The sequence below is a fragment of the Geotrypetes seraphini genome, chromosome 15 (assembly GCF_902459505.1).
Source record: "Geotrypetes seraphini chromosome 15, aGeoSer1.1, whole genome shotgun sequence".
Taxonomy (NCBI): Eukaryota; Metazoa; Chordata; class Amphibia; order Gymnophiona; family Dermophiidae; genus Geotrypetes; species Geotrypetes seraphini.
The window spans coordinates 19,410,884-19,432,813 of NC_047098.1; the positions used below are offsets into that span (position 1 = coordinate 19,410,884).

At 42.5% G+C, this 21,930-nt stretch overlaps 1 protein-coding gene across 7 annotated transcripts in view; it reads left to right on the forward strand.

The window, feature by feature from the left end:
* The first annotated feature begins 11,235 nt into the window (after window positions 1–11,235).
* Window positions 11,236–21,930, forward strand: part of CFAP74 (cilia and flagella associated protein 74) — a 194,777-nt gene continuing 184,082 nt past the window's right edge. For 4 of the 7 annotated variants that reach the window (XM_033922642.1, XM_033922644.1, XM_033922643.1 and 1 more), the window contains exons 1-3: window positions 11,286–12,203; window positions 15,585–15,687; window positions 17,940–18,092. In XM_033922642.1, coding sequence (XP_033778533.1) covers window positions 12,086–12,203; window positions 15,585–15,687; window positions 17,940–18,092 — 374 coding nt within the window. In that variant the 5' untranslated portion in view covers window positions 11,286–12,085. Of the gene's footprint in view, window positions 11,255–11,280; window positions 12,204–15,584; window positions 15,688–17,939; window positions 18,093–21,930 lie in introns of those variants that run through there. The other 3 variants (XM_033922641.1, XM_033922646.1, XM_033922645.1) reach the window with 3 other exon arrangements.

Here is a 21,930-nt window from a genome sequence, read left to right on the forward strand (position 1 = left end):
TGCGGCTGTGCTTCTGACAGTTTGATAATGCAGTGCAGTATATCGCAAACTGTGTGCCACGGCGGATTCTTGGTGTGCCGTGAGACGCCGGCCCAGGAGGAGAGGCGCCGAAGCCAGCTGACTGCACGTCCTGTGGACAGTCAGCTGGCGCCGATGACTCTCCTTCTTGCCCGTGTCTCTCCTCCTTTCCCCGCCCCTCTCCTCCTCCAGGATCCACCACCAGTGAAGTGACAGGTTCAGGGTTGCGGCATTGACATCCGCGCACTTCTGTATATCTTCTGGGGTCGGCACCAGGTTTAGTGCGCTGCAGCGCTGAAAAGTTTGCGGGACACTGATGTAGTGCCTTCTTAAAGGTCAAGTGAAGGTGCTACCCTGAACCTTTGCAATGACCATCCTGCACCCATGATCAGGCTCCCGCACCCCTAAAAAACTCCCCAACCCCTGTTCACGTCAACAGTCACCTCCGCTTCACAGCCACTGATTTCTGATCAAGCCAAAAAGTCCTATCTGCACATCTCCCCAACCTCCACTCAGGCTAACAAGGCCCCTCCCCCCTACTGCAATCTCCCTGACCTCCCAAGCACAGAATCTTGCCCCAATAATCTTGCCATTCAATAAGCCCTGCCCCTTGCTTTTAAAAACCCTGTAGAACAATCATATGCAGTATAATCTTGTTATAACGGACTTTAAGGGACCTGGAAAAATGGTCCGTTATATCCAGAGTTGCATTTTTAAAAAACTTTATTTAGGTCAACTTGAAACAACGTACAATCGATGAACAACAGTCACTGCACAAGCATATCAGCAACATCAATAACAAAACTCAGCAAAACACTGGTATGGCATGAAATGATTGCAAAACCAGAACACTAAAAGATGTTCTAAAGCATTATGTCGCACTGTACTGGAAAGAAAAATAATTTGTCATTTTCTTCTGGGCTGCATTTTGATACTGAATCACCGGCACGCCACGCGCCTTGTAGGCGGAGCCTGCATGTCCGTTATAGCTGAAGAAAAATACAGCTAAAAGCGGCTCTGGGGACCAAATTGGTTGTCCCATATATCCGAAAGTCCGTTATACGTGAGTCTGCTATATGCGATGATTTTCTGTATGTTTATAATGGCGCACGGCCGGGACCAGCGGACCTCGTCCGCTATAGGTGAGATTCCATTATAAGCGAGTCTGTTATAATGAGATTATACTGTAACAGAAATATGCTAATTGTCTACAGTACAAACAATACCATAATAGACAGCATGGAAGAACATCCAAATAGCAAAGATATACAGTAATACCAATTAAACACCTAATTAGTATACAGTTTACTATAGAGTTGAAGGGCTACATACAGATATATAGGTGAAACCCTAAAAATTAGTTCTCCTAATAGTCACAGGTAACATTCACATTGAGAGGAAAAACACACTAAAAGTTATAGAGATTACGAGGAGGTGCTGAAAGATTTTCAGCCCAACCAAAAAGAGAATGGGGTGGATATGGTTCAATCAATGATCTGAAACAATGTCAAACCACAGCATGTTATTTCTGTAAATTGGCACTTAACGAAATAAGATGACACTCTTTTCAGCTACCGTGGCAAAAATGTGCTCAGAATTTAGAAAGTTGATTGGGCTGAGAATTTTCAGCCCCTCCCCCCCCTTGCAATAGAAAAATTTGTGGGTCCTCAGTGTAAAGTCTTAAGCTATTGACAGCCAACCTCCCCCCCCCCAAGGGAGCATCATCCGCTCCCACTTATATGCATTGTGCACGAAGTGAAAAACAAGATTGTATAACCCTTCAAAGTACCGTATTTTCACATAGATAACGCGCACCCGTGTAAAACGCGCACACGGGTATAGCGCGCAAAAAACACATATTTATGTACATAAATTTTTATATACCGTGCACACCCGTATACCGTGCATGCTGCCCGACTCTCCTTTCGCCCGCCCCGACTCTCCTCTGGAGACCCTGACTCTGTTTTCGCCCGCCCCGACTCTCCTTTCCTCCTTGAAGTCCTGTCCCTACCCTGAAAGCCTGATGCCCCCCCCCCCCGACGTCCGATTCACCCCCCCGCAGGACCGCTCGCAACCCCCACCCCGAAGAAGCGCTCGCATTCCCACCCCGAAGGACCGCTCGCACCCCCACCCGAAGAACCGCTCATACCCCCACAGCCTCACCCCCCTCCCCCATGGAGAAGCTGTCTACCTTGTTTCTGGATGCCAGCGAGCCCAGCTGTTTCCTCTGCCGGCGGTCCTGCCCCTTCTCTGAGCCCTGCTGTGCTGCTTTTTCTTCCGGCGGTCCCGCCCTTTCTCTGACATCAGAGAAAGGGCGGGACCGCCTGAAGAGGAAGCAGCGCAGCACAGGGCTCTGAGAAGGGGCAGGACTGCCGGCAGAGGAAGCAGCTGGGCTGGCATCCGGAAACAAGGTAGACAGCTTCTCCATGGGGGAGGGGGGGAGGCTGTGGGGGTGCGAGCGGTTCTTCGGGTGGGGGTGAGAGCAGTCCTTCGGGGTGGGAGTGCGAGCGCTCCTTCCGGGTGATGAATCGGGCGTCGAGGGGGGGGGGGGAAACTATGTAAAAAAAATTTTGTACAACGCGCTCACGCGTATAACGCGCAAGGGTATGCGCGGTTTGTAAAAACCACGTATAACGCACGCGTTATATGCGAGAAAATACGGTAAATGTTCACTTCACAAAACATGAATGGAGCCAAGATCCCCGGTGAAGAAAGTGAAAATAATAAAGTCCACAACTTATCTCCAAATAAAGCGTCTTCTGTCTCTGTGTCAGACCCTTAAAACAACTCTTTGCAGGTAGGTTCTACTGGGCTCGGTTTCAGAAAATGCCTCCTTCTTCAGGGACCCTTTTGGTTTATAGCCAATATTGTCTCACTTTTACTCACAACTGAGTTGACGTTAAAGCAAGGCAAATGACTGATGATTTTCATGTTTTGTGCAGTGAACATTTACTTTGAGGGATATACAATTTTTCACTGCATTTTGTCGCTGTTTTTGAGTGTCATTCAAACAAGAAAACATAACTATATATCGATCTATTCATCCATTCCCTAGGCTCTCAATTGAACCAATCTGCCCATCATCCTAACAAGTCCTCTCTGCGCTCAAGTACAGTTCTAAGCAATTAGAAACAGGATTTTAATAAGGAATTAAAAGCTGTATATTTGCATGCACTTTCAATGCATATTCATTGGGGGAATCCTGAAAACCCGATTGGATTCCGGTCCTTGAGGATCGGAGTTGCCCATGTCTGCATTAACCCCCCTCCCCCTTAACAAAACTGTAATGCGGTTTTTAGCGTCGGCTACGGCGGTAACAGCTCGAACACTTATCGAATCCCTATGAGCATCGGAGCTGTTACCACCGTGGCCAGCGCTAAAAACTGTGCTACGGTGTTATAAAAGAGGAGGTAAGCCATCTCACAGAAAGTGGTACAGCAGTTTGTTTAATTCCATATTTACTTAGATTATGAGCCCAATAGGGACAGAGAAAATACCTGTATGTAATATGTAAACCGCTTTGGTTGTACCATGGAAAGGCCATTCCACTTCCTGGTGAATTCTAAAAACATGTATTTATTTGATATACCACTTGTCATACAGTAGTTAATAAAAATGTTGCATTCAGAATCTACTTCTGATACCAGGGATGCAAGACAGAGGTTATCAGAGCACTTTATCACAAAGATATGAAAAAGACAGGAATCCCTCTTTGGAGCTTCTTACCTGATGCCCCTGTGAAACTGTAGGCACAGAACTAGGAGAGACGAGACAAACCAGGGCAGAGTTTCCATGGTGGTCCATGCAAGTAGATTTTAATCCCTTCTTGTTGGTGTCAGCTCCGTGGCTCCTGCGCAGCTCTCATCCTTGCCTTGGCGCTTCTACTGGGCTCCGGAAAGTTGATTTGTGGGAGCTTCGGATGCTCGAATCCAGTGCTCCTCGGCTGCAGACAGCACAATGTACAGGCAGGGACCGGAGCCACAGTTTAAAGCCCTTTCTGGCAGTATGGTGGCTTCTTCTGTTGCCTCATTGCTTCACAAAGGGACTGAGGCACTGACATCTCAGCGCTTCCCCTCCCCCCACCCTACATCTACCAAAGACTTCTGTCACATTGCAAGTCTCCCTCACTCTGTGATCACCAAGGAACAACATCTTCAATTCTGATGAAGATTCAGAGATATAAATAATACAAAGCACCTCCCCATATGCATGAGATAAAGGAAGAGAGTGAAATTAAGGATCATTATAGGTATCTGTACATGCAATACTTATGCACCTATAACATTTAGAAGCTCAATTCACTAAGCAACAGTTAGCAACAACACAATATTGGATTGTCTTTGGATATTTTAATAGATTCTTCTCTTCACTATTTCCACTCATGGGACTAATTTGCTCTTGTAACTTTACCATAAGCTACAGATGGCAGTCAGAACCTTTGCAGAGAGCAGAAACAAGGAAAACGAACAGAATAAATAGCCTCCACTGCAACCAGTCAGCTGTCAATGGGTGAAAACTAAGGAAATCTAATCTAATCTAATCTAATCTAAATCTTGGGTTTATATACCGCATCATCTCCGCAGATGGAGCTCGACACGGTTTACATGGTTAGGGAAGGAACGGAACTCCAGTGGAATTATATAAGTATGAGAGAAGAGAGGTTGGTGTGAGAGTGCCAGGAACCATGTCGTTTCCAAGTTTATTAAAATCTTACTATCCCGCACTATGGGCGAACCTTCTAGGTAGTATCTAAAAATCCAACAGCAAAAGGACAAGGATAATTAGTGACGTAAATAGATCACATAAAACATGAAAGTGAGGTTAGGAGGGCTAACAACAATCTTAAAAAGAATAGAGGAGAGGGGAAACACCTTTGGTAAACGTTATGGGGCTCATAATCAAAGCAAAAATACCATCCAAAAACCAGCCTAAGTCGGTACTTGGACGACCTAAAAGACAGGTCGTCCAAGAGCCGATAATTGAAGCCAGTTTTTGGACGTATTCAGAGACTTTATAGGCCTCTGAATACCGCTGAGGAAGTTTTCAGCCAAAACACGGACCGTGTTGGGGTCCAGGAAACAGAGGATTTAAAGACTTTCTTAGGCCTTGCTTACATAAGCTACATGTGTTAATTTTTGAGTCTATGCTATATGTGTTATATGTTTTTAATAAATTGTTGATTCTCACAGTTGGTTGATTGTGTCCCTTCCCCACTCTTTCTTTTGATATTGTTCTTCCTTTTGGACTCTCCTCTTTTAATCAAGTCACGGTAGTGAGTGCCTATAGATTCTGGTGCATTTAACACACTGGCCTGTGCTTTTCGGCTTGATAAAAGAGGCTCTATGTCAATAGCAAAGTCTACATTTTGCTGAAGACCAGTGGTTCCCAACCCTGTCCTAGAGGACCTCCCAGGCTAGTCGGGTTTTCAGGATAACCCTAATGAATATGCATGAGAGAGATCTGCATATAATGGAGGTGACAGGCATGCAAATCCGCTCCATGCATATTCATTAGGGCTATCCTGAAAACCCGACTGGCCTGGGAGGTCCTCCAGGACAGGGTTGGGAACCACTTCTGTAGACCATGCTACGGGCCCCTTTTATCAAGCTGCGCTAGCGGATTTTAGAGTGAGCCAGCCTGGTAAATGCTCCGTCGGCGGCAATGTACCCTCTAATTTTTCATAGGCTGCGTGCGCATAAAATTTCATCTGTGCGCATTTTAAAGAAAAACTAAATTTGCGTGCGCTATAAAAACAATTGCCAGAGGGCCCGGAGTTCAGTCATGGGCATTTATGGGCAAGTCTTTGAGTTTAGTCTGAATGAATGAAAACACAATGTAATTTTAGCTACACTTTATATTATATAGAAATCAAAACCCAGCTATTCAAAAAAATTTATACAGATGGCTTAACCCCAACCGGACCCCTCTCAACGCAACTCCCCCCTCCTCCCCCCTTCACCAGATCCCTTCTCTCTAGCCTCAAGCATGTCAACTGCTTCCCTAATGGTATATATACTGGATCTGCACTATTTCTTACTTGTACAGCATCTTGTAGCTCTTGAAATATACAGCTCCATTATTCTTGTAACTTCTCCTGGAAATGACCAGAATTCTCTCTGTAATTATCCTGGAAATGTCCAGTTGTCTCTTTTGTAATCCGCCCAGAGCTGCAAGGTTGAGGCGGAATAGAAATCTGTAATGTAATGTAATTACACTTTATGTAACATAAATCATTTTAGGCAAAAATTTATTTTTTTGTGCGTGCTATTTTAATTTGTGTGCGCGGATTCGGCAAGTTGTGTGCGCGCGCACGAGCGCACAGCTTAGAGGGAACAATGGTCGGCAGGCTTCTTTTCATAGTGTTACTTACACTCTGGCAGGGTCTCCTTTTAAGCAGAATTCCTTTCTCTCCTCCCCCTTCCAACTCTTTGGGTTAATCAGATGATTCATTTGTCTGTGCAGGGATAAAGAAGGAGGTTAAGAGAATCTTTTGACATCTTTTTTTTCCATTGTGCTTCCCTTTGCTGCCACTTTAATTGGTGTCCCCAGCACTTGAATTGGTAGAACTGTCTCGGTAAGGAATAAAAGATGTTACAATTGTGCAGAAGTCCCAAAGGAACCGTTAATTCTGCTGCCATGTGAAAGTAGAAACAGGTGAATGAACCAAAGTATTTTTCCTTTATGAAAAGGAAAATCTTATAAATGAGAAGGACAAAGCTTGACCCTGTACTATGAAGGAAGTCTCTTTGTGCCTGTAGTATTATGTCCTGAGAAATATTTTGAGTGCACGGGGAGGAACATGCAAGTGCTTTGTCAGAGAAGGTTTTCATACTCACAACTAGGTGACCAGAACAGATGCTGCACTTGCACAGAGCAGATAAAGGGGCATTAGAGGCAGAGGGGCCACATATTGGCTTGCAACATTTAGGAAGTTGGGGAGTGTGTGGCACAGTGGTTAGAGCCAAAAACCGACATGACCGTGGGAAACAATGTTCTTGGAATTTTGTTTATTTTCAGATCAAGTAAAGTCCAAGGCAATTACATCCACTTGAGAGCTTGTCGTTAGAAATGGGACCCAACACTGTCCTTGCTTCGGTTCACCTGAACCTTCTTCAGGGGTCCGAGATTCCGCTCACGTGATAAATGGTCAGTAGGATGTATACACCAGCAAAATTAAAAATACAAACAAATACAATTCTCCTTAGACGTGAAGACGCCATGAGTGAGAAAACCAGCAGCTGCAGTGTAGTAGTACATGGTTTTCCTTGGGCTTCCGTTGTTTGTTTATTTTTGCTTACAGTGGCTAGAACTACAGCCTCAGCACCCTGAGACTGTGGGTTCAAATCCCACTCTATTCCGTGTGACTCTGGGCAAGTCACTTAATTCCCCCATTGTCCCAGGTACATTAGATAGATTGTGAGCCTGCCAGGACAGATAGGGAAAAATACTTGAGTAGCTGAATGTAAACCACTTAGGCTATAAGTGGTATATGCTGTAAATACTAAAAATAAATAAATAAAAATATTGAATAGATTGTATGACAGCACAGTTGGAGGGCTAAATAGGCAGACTGGATAGATCAGTGTTTCTCATACCAGTCCTGGAGTATCTCCTAGCTGGTCTGGTTTTCAGGATTTCCACAGTGAATATGCATGGGGTAGATTTGCATACAAAGGAGGCAGTATGTGCAAATCAGGCATATTCATTGTGGATAACCTGAAAGCCAAAAGTCTAGGGTTTGCTTTGAGGGCCAGAATCATTTACTCCCCGAAACTACAAAAGAGACATTTTGAGTTAGAATAGCAAGGCCCTGACTGAGAGATTTAAGAAAGCTGTAAATCATGAGTTTTAAGGTAGTTACGACTTAGACAGAAAGAAAGAAAGACAGACAGGCAGCAGCCAAGGAGAGAGACAGAAAGAAAGACAGACAGACAGGGGTACAGATAGGAGTGGAGGTAGGTTTAGGGATAGGATTAGAGGTAAGTTACAAAATTAGTCTGGGACCACTGTTCAGGCAATAGGCCTGATGGGCCGCCGCGAGAGCGGACCGCAGGGCAAGATGGACCTCTGGTCTGCCTCAGCGGAGGCAACTTCTTATGTTCTTATGATTTAATTAATCTCAAATATAATATTTTGAGTCTGGAAACATAAGTTATTACCAAACTTCTTTTCTAGCACAATTTGAAAAAAAGCGTGGAATATCACAAGGTATGCAAACAAAAACACATAAGAAGCTTTGAGTTAAAACAGAGGGCATGACTGTGAATGTGAAAAAGATGCTAAAAATGAGATTTCTTTAAGTCTATGTAAGAAAATAGCTAATGGGATAGGTAGTTGTGATTCTTCATCCTTACTAGTCAATTAAGGGGTCCTTTTATTAAGCCATGGTAGTGGTTTAACGCACGTAATAGCGTGCTTTAAACTGCCTGCTGTGCTAGCCGCTAACGCCTGCCTTGAGCAGGCGTTAGTTTTTTAGCCAGCCGCAGGGGTTAGCGTGTGATTAAAAGTCATGCGTGCTAACCCCGCTAGCGCAGCTTAATAAAAGGAGCCCTAAGTGATATTTTATTCAGACTATCCTATATAATAATATCCTTAGCGCGCATGCGTACTTCAATTTTCGTGGCTCGTGCATCTGTAGCTCCGTGGCCGGCAGAGAAATTGTAAAGCGTGCGGTGCGTGCCCTTCCCAACACAACGCGTGATTAAAAAAAAAAAAGGTAGGATGGGGCATGATAATTGACAGGGAGAGAGATTGAAACAAACAAACAAAAAAACCCCCACAACAGATGGGACATTGACAGACTGACACACTGAAAGACAGGTAGGTGGGAGTGAAAGACACACACAGGACAGGGGGCCAGGGAGAGAGATTGAAAGAAAAAAAACAGACGGGACATTGACAGACTGACAGAAATAGAGACACACACACTGAAAGACAGGTAGGTGGGAGTGAAAGACACACACAGAAGGGTAGGGGGCCTGGGAGAGAAATTGAAAGAAAGAAAAACCAGACAGTGGACAAGGAGAGAGACAGCAAAAAAAGAAAGACAGACAGACAGCGGCCAAGGAGAGAGAGAGAGACAGAAAGAAAGAAAGACAGACAGACAGCGGCCAAGGAGAGACAGAAAGAAAGACAGACAGACCGACAGAAATCGGCCAAGGAGAGAGAGAGAAAGAAAGAAAGAAAGACAGACAGACACACACATCTATTTTAGCACCCGTTAATGTAACGGGCTTAAAGACTAGTCTCAATATAATCCTCTGCAAATATATGTCAAGGAATCCTGACATGAAGCAGAAAGCTCACAGGAAGTATGAGGAAATATTTCTTTGCTGAGAGGGTGGTAGATGATCGCTATAGCAGCTGAGGTGTTGGAAGTTAATATACTGTGACAGAATTTAATTGTGCTTGGGACATGAACTAGAGCGTGGCAAAGACAAAGGAAGCAGAAATTCTGAAGAAAAAAGTAATTTTGAAGATGAACTGGAAGTTTTTCCTTTTTTTCAATCATATTTTTATTGAGAAGGAATTATTCTTGTTGTAAATAATGTAAGAATTCGCCAAAATATTCTTTTTCTACCCTTTATTCTAGAATCCTTGCACCATGAGTAAAGTTCTGTAGTTATATATTTTTTTTAATCATTGAATCAGCTTGGTGTTCCAGTTTTGCTCCTCGGGATACATAATATCACATTCAGAAAACCTCAAGAAGCTTCTAGGGACTAATGTACTTAAGCATTCTAACTTATGTGTAAAAAATGTTTATTACAAGGCTGATGTTGATGGCCTGCAAATGATGCAGATCGAAAATACCATATCACCTACAGATTTTATTGCAAAAACTTAACTGCATCTCCTCAAGATATAATTTAATTAAATTAAAAAATGTATATTCTGCCTTTTCCATTCAAGATACTTTAGCTAAGCTTAAGCAGTTTGTGTTAGTGCTTTTTCCCTGTGTTAATAGGTAAATTGCTGTTTTGCATAGATTTGCATTTAATTAACATTAGCATAGATTTGGGGGTTAAGATTTGTGAAATGTGTTAAAAAACATTAATATGCATGAAATATATTATCTATGCTAACAATGCCTAATGCACCTTAACGCTTTTGAAAGCGTTAGCACGGTTCAGTACATCAGTGTCAATAGCATAAATTATGCAATTAATCATAAGAAAAACAGAGGCAAATGTATAAATGTACTTTTTTTTTTTTTTCTTTTCTTGCTTGTCTTATTTTAATTATGCAGAAGGATTAGTCAAAATAAATGGTTTATGAATTGTAACATTCCCAAGTAAGAAATCAATTGGTTGTCTTGGGCAATACTTTGTAGCTAAAACAAAAAACTGTGGATACAGATGTTCTGGAGATAATTTATTATACACTGACATAGAAAAACATGAAAATACAATGATAAAAAACACAGTGGTAAAAACACGCCTTCCTCAGGGGGTCCAATGGTATGCAAACTCACATAGGTATACATATTCAGGGCTTCCAGTCTCTCCTCATACGTCTTCTGGCGCAAGCCTCCTATCATTTTTGTTGCCCTCCTCTGGACCACTTCTAGTCTTCTTACATCCTTCCCCAGATACGGTCTCCAAAACAGAACCCCATACTCCAAGTGGGGCCTTACCAAGGACCTGTACAGGGGCATCAACACCTTCTTCCTTCTACTGGCTACGCCTCTCTTTATACAGCCCAGCATCCTTCTGGCAGCAGCCACTGCCTTGTCACACTGTTTATTCGCCTTTAGATCTTCGGACACTATCACCCCAAGATGGCTTTACTGGGGATCCGCAGATTCAGCTAGTGACACAAATACCCCATGGGATTCTCTTTCAGGGTCTCAAAGAATGCATTCCTGGGGTGCGAGAGAGAAGAAAGGGTATTTTTTCACGCAGGTCGACGCATTGACCACGCACAGCGCCTCATTTAAGCCCCGCCTTTCTCCACGCCCCCGGGGCAGGCTCCAGCGACCAGGGAACGGACCATCTTTCAGATGCCGGAGGGGGGGTTCAAATAAAACGAGAACACAGGGTGGGGGGCAAGTTAAAAAACCAGACAGCTTGGACGAACGAGACGACGACCGCGATGTCATCGGTTTTAGAATAATGGCGATACCGAGAAGCTCGTCGCCGGCTGTAGCCTTCCCAACCCCCCGCTTTTCCCATTGGGTGGTTGCTTCCGTTGCCTGGGTAATGGCAGTACACATCCGAAGCCTGCAACTACCGTGGTGGGTGGGTGAGTGGCACTCAGTGATCGGTCCCGGGAGATCTCCTCCCCCCTTCCCACTTCGCCCCCCAGGATTCCCCTAGCGCCGTTTCATCCTGGGATTTACTCCATCTCAGCCTTGGCCCCAGCATCCCCATAGCAGGCCCAGGACGCTTTTGCTTACAGGGACTTTGCCTCTTCGGTGCTGCTTCGCTTCCCAGCATTCTCATATCAGGTTCTGGGATCCGTAATCCTGGTCCTGGACTCAACCGACCCTTGGGGTTCTTAGGGTGGCCTTGGCTCTGATGCTTGAGTTGGGCTGTTTCTGCTCTCGCTTGTCTGTGAGGCTTTGCTTTCTGTTCCTTGGGCTGCTGGCATAACCCTCTCATTTCTAACCCCCTCTTTTACTAACGTGCGCTATGCTTTTTAGCGCGTGTATGGACGCATTAGCATTTATTATGTGATAAACGCACGCTAAAATGCTTAGCGCACCTTAATAAAAGAGGGCCCATGCTGTAAAGATGCAGAACCCTGATCCCCAGCTGGGATATGTCCTGCCCTCATATGGAATCAAGTTATAGAAGCTGCTGGGAGCCCCCAGAGACACCATGAGAAATGCAGAACACCTATTAGTGTATACTGAAATTAGTCTTTTCTCTGTGGGATATTATCTCAGTATTTAGTATCTATGAAACCAGCCTCATCTCAGCTGAAGCTTGAACCCATGTGTCATCCCTAACTTTAATTGCAAATAGAAATATTGGTACTGTTATATTTGTAATGTGATCTTTTGAATTCATTTCCCACACATTATTTTCTCTGTTTGGTAGTCTGGTGGTGAAGGATTGCCACAATGGAGCAGACTGAATTTGAATCCATGGAAGAAGAAGAGATCTACCTTCCTTTCAGGCAGTACAAGACGTATCCAGCACAGCAGCACCCTCCGGAAAAAGCAAAAGATGCTGGAAAAGGTTTGTTTTCATGCAAAGCCTCAATCTATGATCCTTATTCTTTGCCTTGGGAAAGGTGTAACAGAGATGGAAACTCTGCTAAGATTTAATGTTAAGAAATGCAGAGGTTTGTTTTTGTGTTTTTTTTTCTAATTCTTTATTATTTTCAAAACTTACAATAAGTGTAACATTAAATACCACATTTTATACATCAATGCCACACTTAATATTCCATTAATATCCATTTCAGAATTAGTCCCCCCTCCCAAACAATCACAGTGCCCATCACATAAAACTTCTATAATGAATCCCAATATATCTAAATTCATTAATCTATCAGACCCCCAACCTCCCCCCTCCCGGATGTGCATGTTATAAGGAAAAACAATAATTAAATATTACAATATTTTGCTAATGGCTCCCAAATCTCCTGAAATTTCTTAAAATTCCCTTTCTGAATGGCTAATATTCTCTCCATTTTTGTACACATGACACAATGAATTCCACCAAAAACTATAATTAAGCCTCCTCCAATTCTTCCAATTGCTCATAATTTGTTGTAGGCAACTCCTGTCATTATTAATAAAAGCCAATTGTTCTTAGATGATATTTGACTTTTAGCTCTCATTGACATGCCAAAAAGCACAGTATCATAGGATAATGCCACTGGATTTTCTAACAAGCAATTTATTTGGCCCCATATTGATTTCCAAAAAGCCAAAACAAATGGACAGTAGAACAATAAATGGTCTAAAGTCCCTGCTTCAAGATGACAATGCCAATATTTATTAGACTTAGAGCTATTTAACTTTTGTAACCGAACAGGGGTCCATAATGCTCTGTGTAACAGAAAAAAACAAGTTTGTCTCATAGATGCTGACATTGTATATCTCAACCTCCAAGTCCTGATTCATGGCCATTGAGATGCAGGAATTTGGTGCTTAATCTCAATACTCCAAACGTCCCTAAGACCAGTTTTTGGTTTCTTATTTATAAATCCAGCTAACAATTTATACCACTGTGCGGCCTGGTGCCCCAGGAATTCTACCTGAAAGCATAAGAATTCCAAACTATATTGATTATTTTAATTTTTCCATTCAGGGAACCCTACCTGAATGGCCTGCCTCAGTTGCAACCATCTATAACTTTGTGATTTATTAAGTCCAAATTTATGTTGCAACTGTGGAAAGTCAAGCAGCTTACCATTAGATATAACATCTATCATCCAATGCTTCCAGATGACCTTAAATCCGCCAATTTGAATTTTGGAGTTTAGCCAAATAGTTTGATTTATTGATTTGTGAATTGGAATAGGTGTTAAATTATTGACATTGTAACACTTTCCACGTATCTACTAGTATTCTGTTTTCTTTATATAATCTAGGCATTTTGATACTGAGAACATGGCATAATCCCAGAGGAAACATGAGTCGCCATTCCAACCATAACCAATCTGGGATATTTTCAATGAGCTCTAGGAGGACCCAATACATACCTTGGCACAACATATAGGCTTGATGATACCTATAAAAATTGGAAAAATTTACCCCTCCCTCCGTAATTGTTTTTTGTAAACATACTAAAGCAACTCTAGGAGTTTTACCCAGCCAAATAAATTTTGTAAGAATATTATTTAACTTTTTATAGAAGGACCCCTTAAAGAAAACTGGTAACATTCCCATTTGATAACAAACCACAGGCAATATCATCATTTTAATAGTTTGGACTCTCCCCTAAGAAATGCAGAGTTGTGCATTTTAGCTTCTAAACCCCAAAGGAACAGGACAGTTAAGGGGGTGAATAACTTTTCTGCATAAAAGAGGCATATGACTTGGATGTGATGGTATGTGGCGATCTTAAAGTGGCCAAACAGGTAAAAAGGTGATGGTGAAAGCTAAAAGAATGCTTGGGTATATAGGGAGAAGTTTGGCCAGTAAGAAAAAGGAGGTAATGATGCTCTTATGGGTACGGAGAAATGTTCTAGTTCTGATCTGCACATTGTGGGAAGGTAGAATATTAGCTCCCATATAACTAATTTTATTATGGTGTGTTATACTGGGCTTTTCTTTTGCTTTCTTTTCTCATTTTGCTCCTTGTTGTTTGAGCATTATGTATTTCCTTTGTGTTTTTACTGAAAAGCAGGTTAAAGTATATGTGGCAAGAAACATGGTTCTTTCAGTTTGTCTGGTAGAACATAAGAACTTAAGAACTGCCATCTCCGGATCAGACCCATGGTCCATCGAGTCTGGCGATCCGCACACGCGGAGGCCCAGTCAGGTATACACCTGATGTAGTTTTAGTCACCCATATCCCTCTATGCCTCTCGTAAGGAGATGTGCATCTAATTTGCCTTTGAATCCTAGCACAGTGGATTCCTTAATAACCTCCTTTGGGAGAGCATTCCAGGCGTCTACCACTTCCTGGCATTTGTCCTGGACTTGTCCCCCCTTAGCTTCAAACCATGTCCTCTTGTCCGTGTCGCGTTGGACAATGTAAATAATTTATTTTCCTGCTCTATTTTATCGATGCCTTTCAGCATTTTGAACGTCTCGATCATGTCCCCTCGCAGCCTCCTCTTAATCTATTGTAGGATCTATTGTTTTCCTTTAAGCATGGGTGACCTGGACCTACAAGGAGTGGTGTGTGAGTCTCTGCTGTCATTTACTGTGCTACTGAAGCTACTACCCTCTAATAAACTGCTGCCATAGGCAGATGGCCAATCTTGCCTAATAGTTGGGCCCATCCGCCCCTCCCACAGCGAGATGACCTCGGCGTTTCGTTTCCGGCTCCGGGTAGGTTTGTCGGCTGCGCCTCTGGCCGGGTTGGGGGGGAGGGAAGGAGGCGGCCGACATCCGACTCGGGCCGCCGCGCCGCAGGAGAAGCAGTGCCCAACTTAATACCCGGAAGGGTTACCTTAAAATGTTTTCCGGGTTTGGCTGCCGCGGTCGACATTCGCCTGGGAGGGGGGGGAGGAAGAGAGACAGCGGAGAGGCGGCGACCGCTGCTTCTTTCAACAGGGAGCAGGACAGACCGTAAGGCGCGCATGCGCACTTCCTATGTGTCGCTACAGCTCACGGAAAACCGGCGCACACATAGGAAGTGCGCATGCGCGGCCTAGCGTTTTATTATATTAGATGTTTAAAGTGTAAAATGATTTTATCCTGTATTGAAAGTTTTAAAAATGAATGAAGAATTTAAAGAAATCTAACTGTACTAACATTAATGTGTGGAGCAGGATATGGAGAGGTTTTTGATCAAAGAAAAGGATTATACATCACTTTATAGGTTTTCCTGAAAAACCCAGTTTGCATTGTGGTACAAAGACCATGATTACCCAAATATGTATCACAATGTAGGGAGAATTGACTGTTCTGAGGCTAATGCTATTATTTCTCTATAAAGATGGTGTTACACATGCATTTTCATTAGCGCACAAGCTTGCAGAAGATAGTGATGTAGACGAAATGGAACCTGAAGAGCAGGAAGCTGACTCTGATGTTAGTTGGTGAGCATTTGGCAACCTGCTGGTTTTCGACTATAATAAAAAAGTGCATATTTTCATTTTTATAATAATGTGTTGTCTTGCTCTGATTTCACATCACTGACGCTCAGATTTCCCACAAGGCAGTGTAGGCAGCTGTAAAGCGAACTGGGCTAAAAAAAATTCACCTCCTCCTTCTCACAGCCATTCTGAGCAGCAGCACCTGTCAGACCTACCCCCTTAAACAAGAGCAAACTGGCAGCATTCCTAGCACTGCAGAAGTTTAACTGACTCGGCTTTGAGACTTTAGGGGGTAGGTCTGACAAGACACTGCTACACAGGCTGAGAAGAAGGTGGACCATCCACAAGGGGACCTTTTCCTCTTATTCATGCATCCTTGCCTAAGGTAGGGTTACCAGACAACCAGGAAATCCAGACATGTCCTCGTTTTAGAGGGATTTCCAAAACCCAGGAATTTGTCTGGGTTTTGGAAGTCCCCGAGCTCAGGGCTGTGTCTGGAGGCCCTCTGAGCATGCGTGGATGCCGATGTGATGACCTCATACGCACACGCGCATGCATGCGATGTCAACGTGTCGATGTCCTTGCATATGTAGAGGCCCTCCAGGCCTTGGGGAAGGAGACAGGAGGTTTGTTTGGGGGCGGGACTGGGGACAGAATAGGGCGGAGCTGGAGGAGGAATGGGGTCAGGGCTGGGGGCGGAACAGGGCAATGCCAGGTATCCTCTTTTTTTATAAAGAGGACATCTGGCAACCCTAGCCTAAGGGGATCAAATTAGTCGATTTGATCCTGTCTGTACCATGTGTTCGGAAAAACACAGCATAAGTAATAAAAATCCACCAATTCAGATTTATATTTACACTTCTCCCTCCGGATTCGCAGGGGATAGGGGCAGAGCCGGACCGCAAATGGCGAAAAACCGCGAATATCCGGCTCTGACCAACCCCCGCCTCCCTCCCGCCTTCCCGGCCTTACCTGGTGGTCTAGCGGGCTTTCGGGGCAGGAGCGATCTTCCTACGCTCCCGCCCCGTGCAGATCGCCATGAGGAAATGGCTGCTGTGAGTTCCCGTAGTCTCTCGGCTTATTTGCATTGTGAATTCACAAACTACACCTTTCTCTTAATTGTAGAATGTGATTTGGAGGGGGTTGTTTTACTTATTTATATCGGTTGGCGACCCACTGGATAACGTTCCCTTGCGTATTAATAGCAGAATGAGCTGAGTTGTATGACATTGTTTTCTTTTCTTTTCTTTTTTTTTTTAAATCTTTATTCATTTTTCATCTTATAACAAGTGCACAATGGGAAATGCAATTGAAAATTGTTCTTAGACTTTACATTCCACCGGAACGTGCAGCCCGGATGGGGATTACTGCGTCGCATTCTTGCCCGAATTGCAATCAGGCTCACGCCTCTTTGAGTCACATGTTTTGGGCCTGCCCCGCAATCCAACAGTTTTGGAGACATCTTGGCCTATATACCACATCGCTTTGGGGACGGCGATGGCTTCCGCAACCGAGGGCGTTATTTGGATTTTATAATATAGCCTCGCCAAACCCAGGGGAATGTCAGCATTTATCTCCAGAGCTCTTTTGATGGGAAAAAAAAGCCATCTTCACCAACTGGCTCTCCCGTGATCCCCCGTGATCCCCCGTCATATGCACAATGGAGATCCCTAATGATAGTGCACGCAACACTGGAGAGACGCATGGTGGGAGACTTGACTCTTGGCCCGGGTCGCAAATTTTGTCAGGTGTGGGAGCACTTCTGGCAGGACCTCACACCGCGTGCTCGCAGTAGACTTTTGAATCTTTAAGATTTTATTTCCACTCTCAGCTGTTGGACTGGCCATGGATTCTTGGGGAGGAGGGGGGGGGGGGGGTTGGGAGGGGAACTGATTATATTGTTGAAAATGTTATTTCCTGAATGGTACTACTGTTTGTATTTGCTTTTTACTGCTGGAATAATAAAAATCATTTAAACATAACAAGTGCACAATATTACATCATAATAAATTTATACACATCACTTGAATTTCTTTCTATTATTATCTTAAATACATAAATTTATTCCCTCCCCACCCACCCTTCCCACAAATATTATAATCATAAATTTCGCATAAATATTACATTCTTATCTAATGATTAAACCTTAAATAGAACTTTATACCACCCCTTCCCCCATATTATAAATGTACTTTTAATGGAAAATGGCGTCTATTCATTGCAATAAGTTTGTATGACATTGTTTTCATTTCAAGTGAAAAGGAGGAAGTGCAGATCATCAGTCAGGATCAGGAACTGCCTAAGAAGATCAGTCACAAAGCCAGAGTCCATACGCTGAATCTGCGTCGGCATGTTAACCAGCTGGGAAATATTTGGAAGGAGAAGATACTGTTTAATGAGAAAATCAGGTGAGTACACTGCACTTGAACCTTCAGGGTGAGTTTCTGAAAGGATAGAAATGAATCGAACTGAACCCTAGAATTCCTTACCTCTTTATATTAGAGCAGAAAACAACTTAGATAAATTCAAGGGAAATCTAAAGACCTACCTTTTCAAAGATGCATTTGATTATTAAATAGATTTGGTTTACAGCCAGAGTCATTCTTTAATCTTTGCTCCCTAGCTTCCCCATTGTGATTATCTTCTTTGTATTCTTTACTTTTAATTTGTAGTTCTCTCCATTTTCCTATTGTTTCTAATTGGTTATACATTGTTTTGTGAGTATGTCTTTGTTTATTGTCTCCCCCTTTTAATTACAAATTGTAAAACGCTTAGAAGTTTTGATTTGCGTTTCATCAAAATTTTAATAAAATACATGTAATTTATTCCCACCCCACCCACCCTTCCCACAAATATTTAAATTTGTATAAATATTACATTCTTATCTAATGATTAAACCTTAAATAGAACTTTATACCACCCCCCTTCCCCATATTATAAATGTACTTTCAGTGGAAAATGGTGTCTAATCATTGCAATAAGTTGTCAATGGCCCTCATATCTTTTTAAAATTATTATAATTTCCCTTTTGAATGGCAATTGTTCTTTCCGTTTTGTAAATTTGGCACAACGAATTCCACCAAAAAGTATAGTTAAGTCTACTATAATTTTTCCAATTCTTGGTGATGTGTTGTATGGCGACTCCTGTCATAATTAATAAAAGGTTATTATTGCTTGAAGAAATTTGACTTTTTATTCTCATTGAAGTACCGAATAGAATTGTATCATATGATAATGCTACATGATTCTCTAATAAACAATTAATTTGAGACCAAATTGATTTCCAAAAGGCCATGATACAGGGACAATAGAATATATACATATAGAGGTAGATTCAAGAAAGTACGCCAAATATTAGGCATGAAAAATGTGGATGCTAAGTGCCAATTCTACAAGGTTTTTGCTGTCTTCTCTGCAACCGCTTGGAATTTCAGTGTAAAATTTTGCAGCTTTATTTGTTGTTACTACTATATATATATAATATAATAAAACGCTAGGCCGCACATGCGCACTCCAATCGCGTGGGTCCGTTTTCCGTGAGCTGTAGCGACCCATAGGAAGTGCGCATGTGCAGTTTACGGTTCTTTAAAAGACGCAGTGGTGGCTACTCTCACAATCCCCGCCTGCGTCGGACTTTCGACGCAGGTGGGGATCATGAGAAGAGCCACCGCCGCGTCTTTCAAATAAAAAAAAAAAATACGGCAAGGCGGATGTCGGCCGCGGCAGCTGTAGCCCGCCGCGGCCGAGCACGGAGACGGGCCGAAGTTTTTTTCAACTTCTGAAAGACGCTGCAGCGGCTCCTCTCACGAGCCGCTCCTGCGTCGGAGAAGGCGGCGATCGTGAGAGGAGCCGCCGGGAAGTTACACTGCTGGGGGCTCGGGCTGTTAGTTCCGTGCAGGCTCCTCTCGCGGTAAATAGAGGGAGAGGGAATGCTGCGGCTGCTGGACAGGGAAGTAGGGAAGGAGATAGGAAGAAAGACACAGGGGCAGGGAGAGAGACAGAAAGACAGACAGACAAAGGAGGCCAGGGAGCGAGAGAGACAGAAAGAAAGACAGCGGAAGGAAGAGAGACAGAAAGAAAAAGACAGGGGTAGGGAGAGAAACAGAAAGAAAGACAGACATATATTCTACCACCAGGGGGAGGAAGGGAGACAGAAAGAAAAGAAGAAAGACACAGGGACAGGGAGAGACACAGAAAGACAGACAGACAAAGGGGGCCAGGGACAGAGACAGACAGAAAGAAAGACAGCAGGACAGAGAGAGAAAGAGAGACGGAAATAAAGACAGACAGACAGACATATATTCTAGCTCCCGTTAATGTAACGGGCTAAAATACTAGTATATATATTTACGTAATGAGTGGAATGAGATTACCTTTAAACACAGCAAAGTTACAGACTTTTTAGCATGACCACTCAGCGATATTCATGTGTTCAAAAATGTTTGCACTGCAAAACTAGAGAACAAAGTAGAGGGAACAGAAGCCCCACATAAAATCCAAGGCACCTACCAGCAAGTAGGCATGATTTGGGGTGGATTATAGGCATGGTTTCACTCAGGTGCTGGTAGGTGCCTATCTCAGGCACACTCATTTAGGCCAAGAAAGCTCTGGCGTAAATGGCAATGCGCCTAAGGTTTTAACACCTACCACTACCTAAGAACACTTAGGTACCACTAAGCATGATTCAATAAATGGCGTCTAATGAATGATTGACAATCGTGCTCAACGGCACCTAGGAGCTAGATGCCTTTTATAGAATCAGGTCCTTAGTGTGCAGCTGCATGGGTAGACAGAGGATGGGTATGTCATGGGTGTATCACCTAGTGATAGTTTCAACTTATAGAATAACGTAAGATGTGTGCGTGTCATGGCGCCTGTAGGTTTGCCCACTTGCATCTGCCATTGAGTTGACATAAGTGATCGCACCTATGTTTTGGTGCCCCATTGCCGCCTTATGACTGTGTTCCATAACAGCTTGGGAGCACCTAAACTGCCATTATAGAACTGGCGCTAAGAACAGTTTCTTTTTTTTATTTTTTTTTATACATACAATACTTTTGTTCATTTATTTAATTCTTTATTCATTTTATTTTTTACATCAAGTGGACAGAAAGTAACAACATTTTAACTTAATGCATCACTTGAAATTCCACAAATTTTCTCATTAAATAAGATTTATTCCCTTCCCACCCACCATTCTAATATTAAATAACACATATAACATAATAATAGAGAATCATGTGGCATTATCCTATGACACAGTTTTATTTGCCATTTCTATGAGAGCTAAGAGCCAAATATCTTCCAAAAATAATAAACTTTTACTGATTCTGACAGGAGTTGCCATTCAGCAAATAACGTATAATTGGAAAAATTGGAACAGACTGAATTATAGTTTTTGGTGGAGATCAGTGTGTCATATTTATAAAATGGAAAGAGCATTAGCTGTTCAAAAAGGATATTTTAATAAATTTCAGGATGTGTGGGGGCCATTAATAAATTATTGTAATGAATAGATATAATTTTTCCCTGATTAGCATAAATGAAAGAATGGGGAGGGGGGTGGGTTTTTGATTTTCATTATTTGTTATGAAGGGAAAGAAAGAATTTATTATGTTACTAAGAAAAGTTTCAAGTTTTATTAAAATTTTGATGTATCGCAATATCATTAATTCAGAGCAATTTACAATTAAAACAGGGTCTTAATTATTAACTAAAACCAACACAGACGGACATGACGTACCAATACATAAGGGAAGTAGGGAGAACTACAATAAGTATAGTAAAGTAAACATTCAAGGAAAATACAAACGGAGGGTAAGAAACTTTAAAAGTATTGTTAAAAGTATAATAGAAAATTAAGAACTTTTTTTTTTATTCAATTTTTCCGAACCTAAAACAGAGGTCTCATGAGTTTAAACAACGAATGGGATCAATAGAGACTCCGATAATTAGGTCTCAAAAGCATCCTTGTACAACCAGCATTTTAACAGTCCTTAAAATTTACTTAGTGATTTTTCTTCCTTAATAATTGATGGTAAGTAATTCCATATTCTGGGCGCTTTAACTGCAAAGATCGTATACTAAGTGGTGAAATTACTAGAAGGTTTTTGTCCTCTGTTCTCAAACTTCTAGTAGGAATATATGGAATAATGTACCTTTCTAAAAATGATGGAGCTTTAGTTATATATATATTGAATGTTAATATTGCTAATTTGTAGGAGATTCTGTGAACAATTGGAAGCC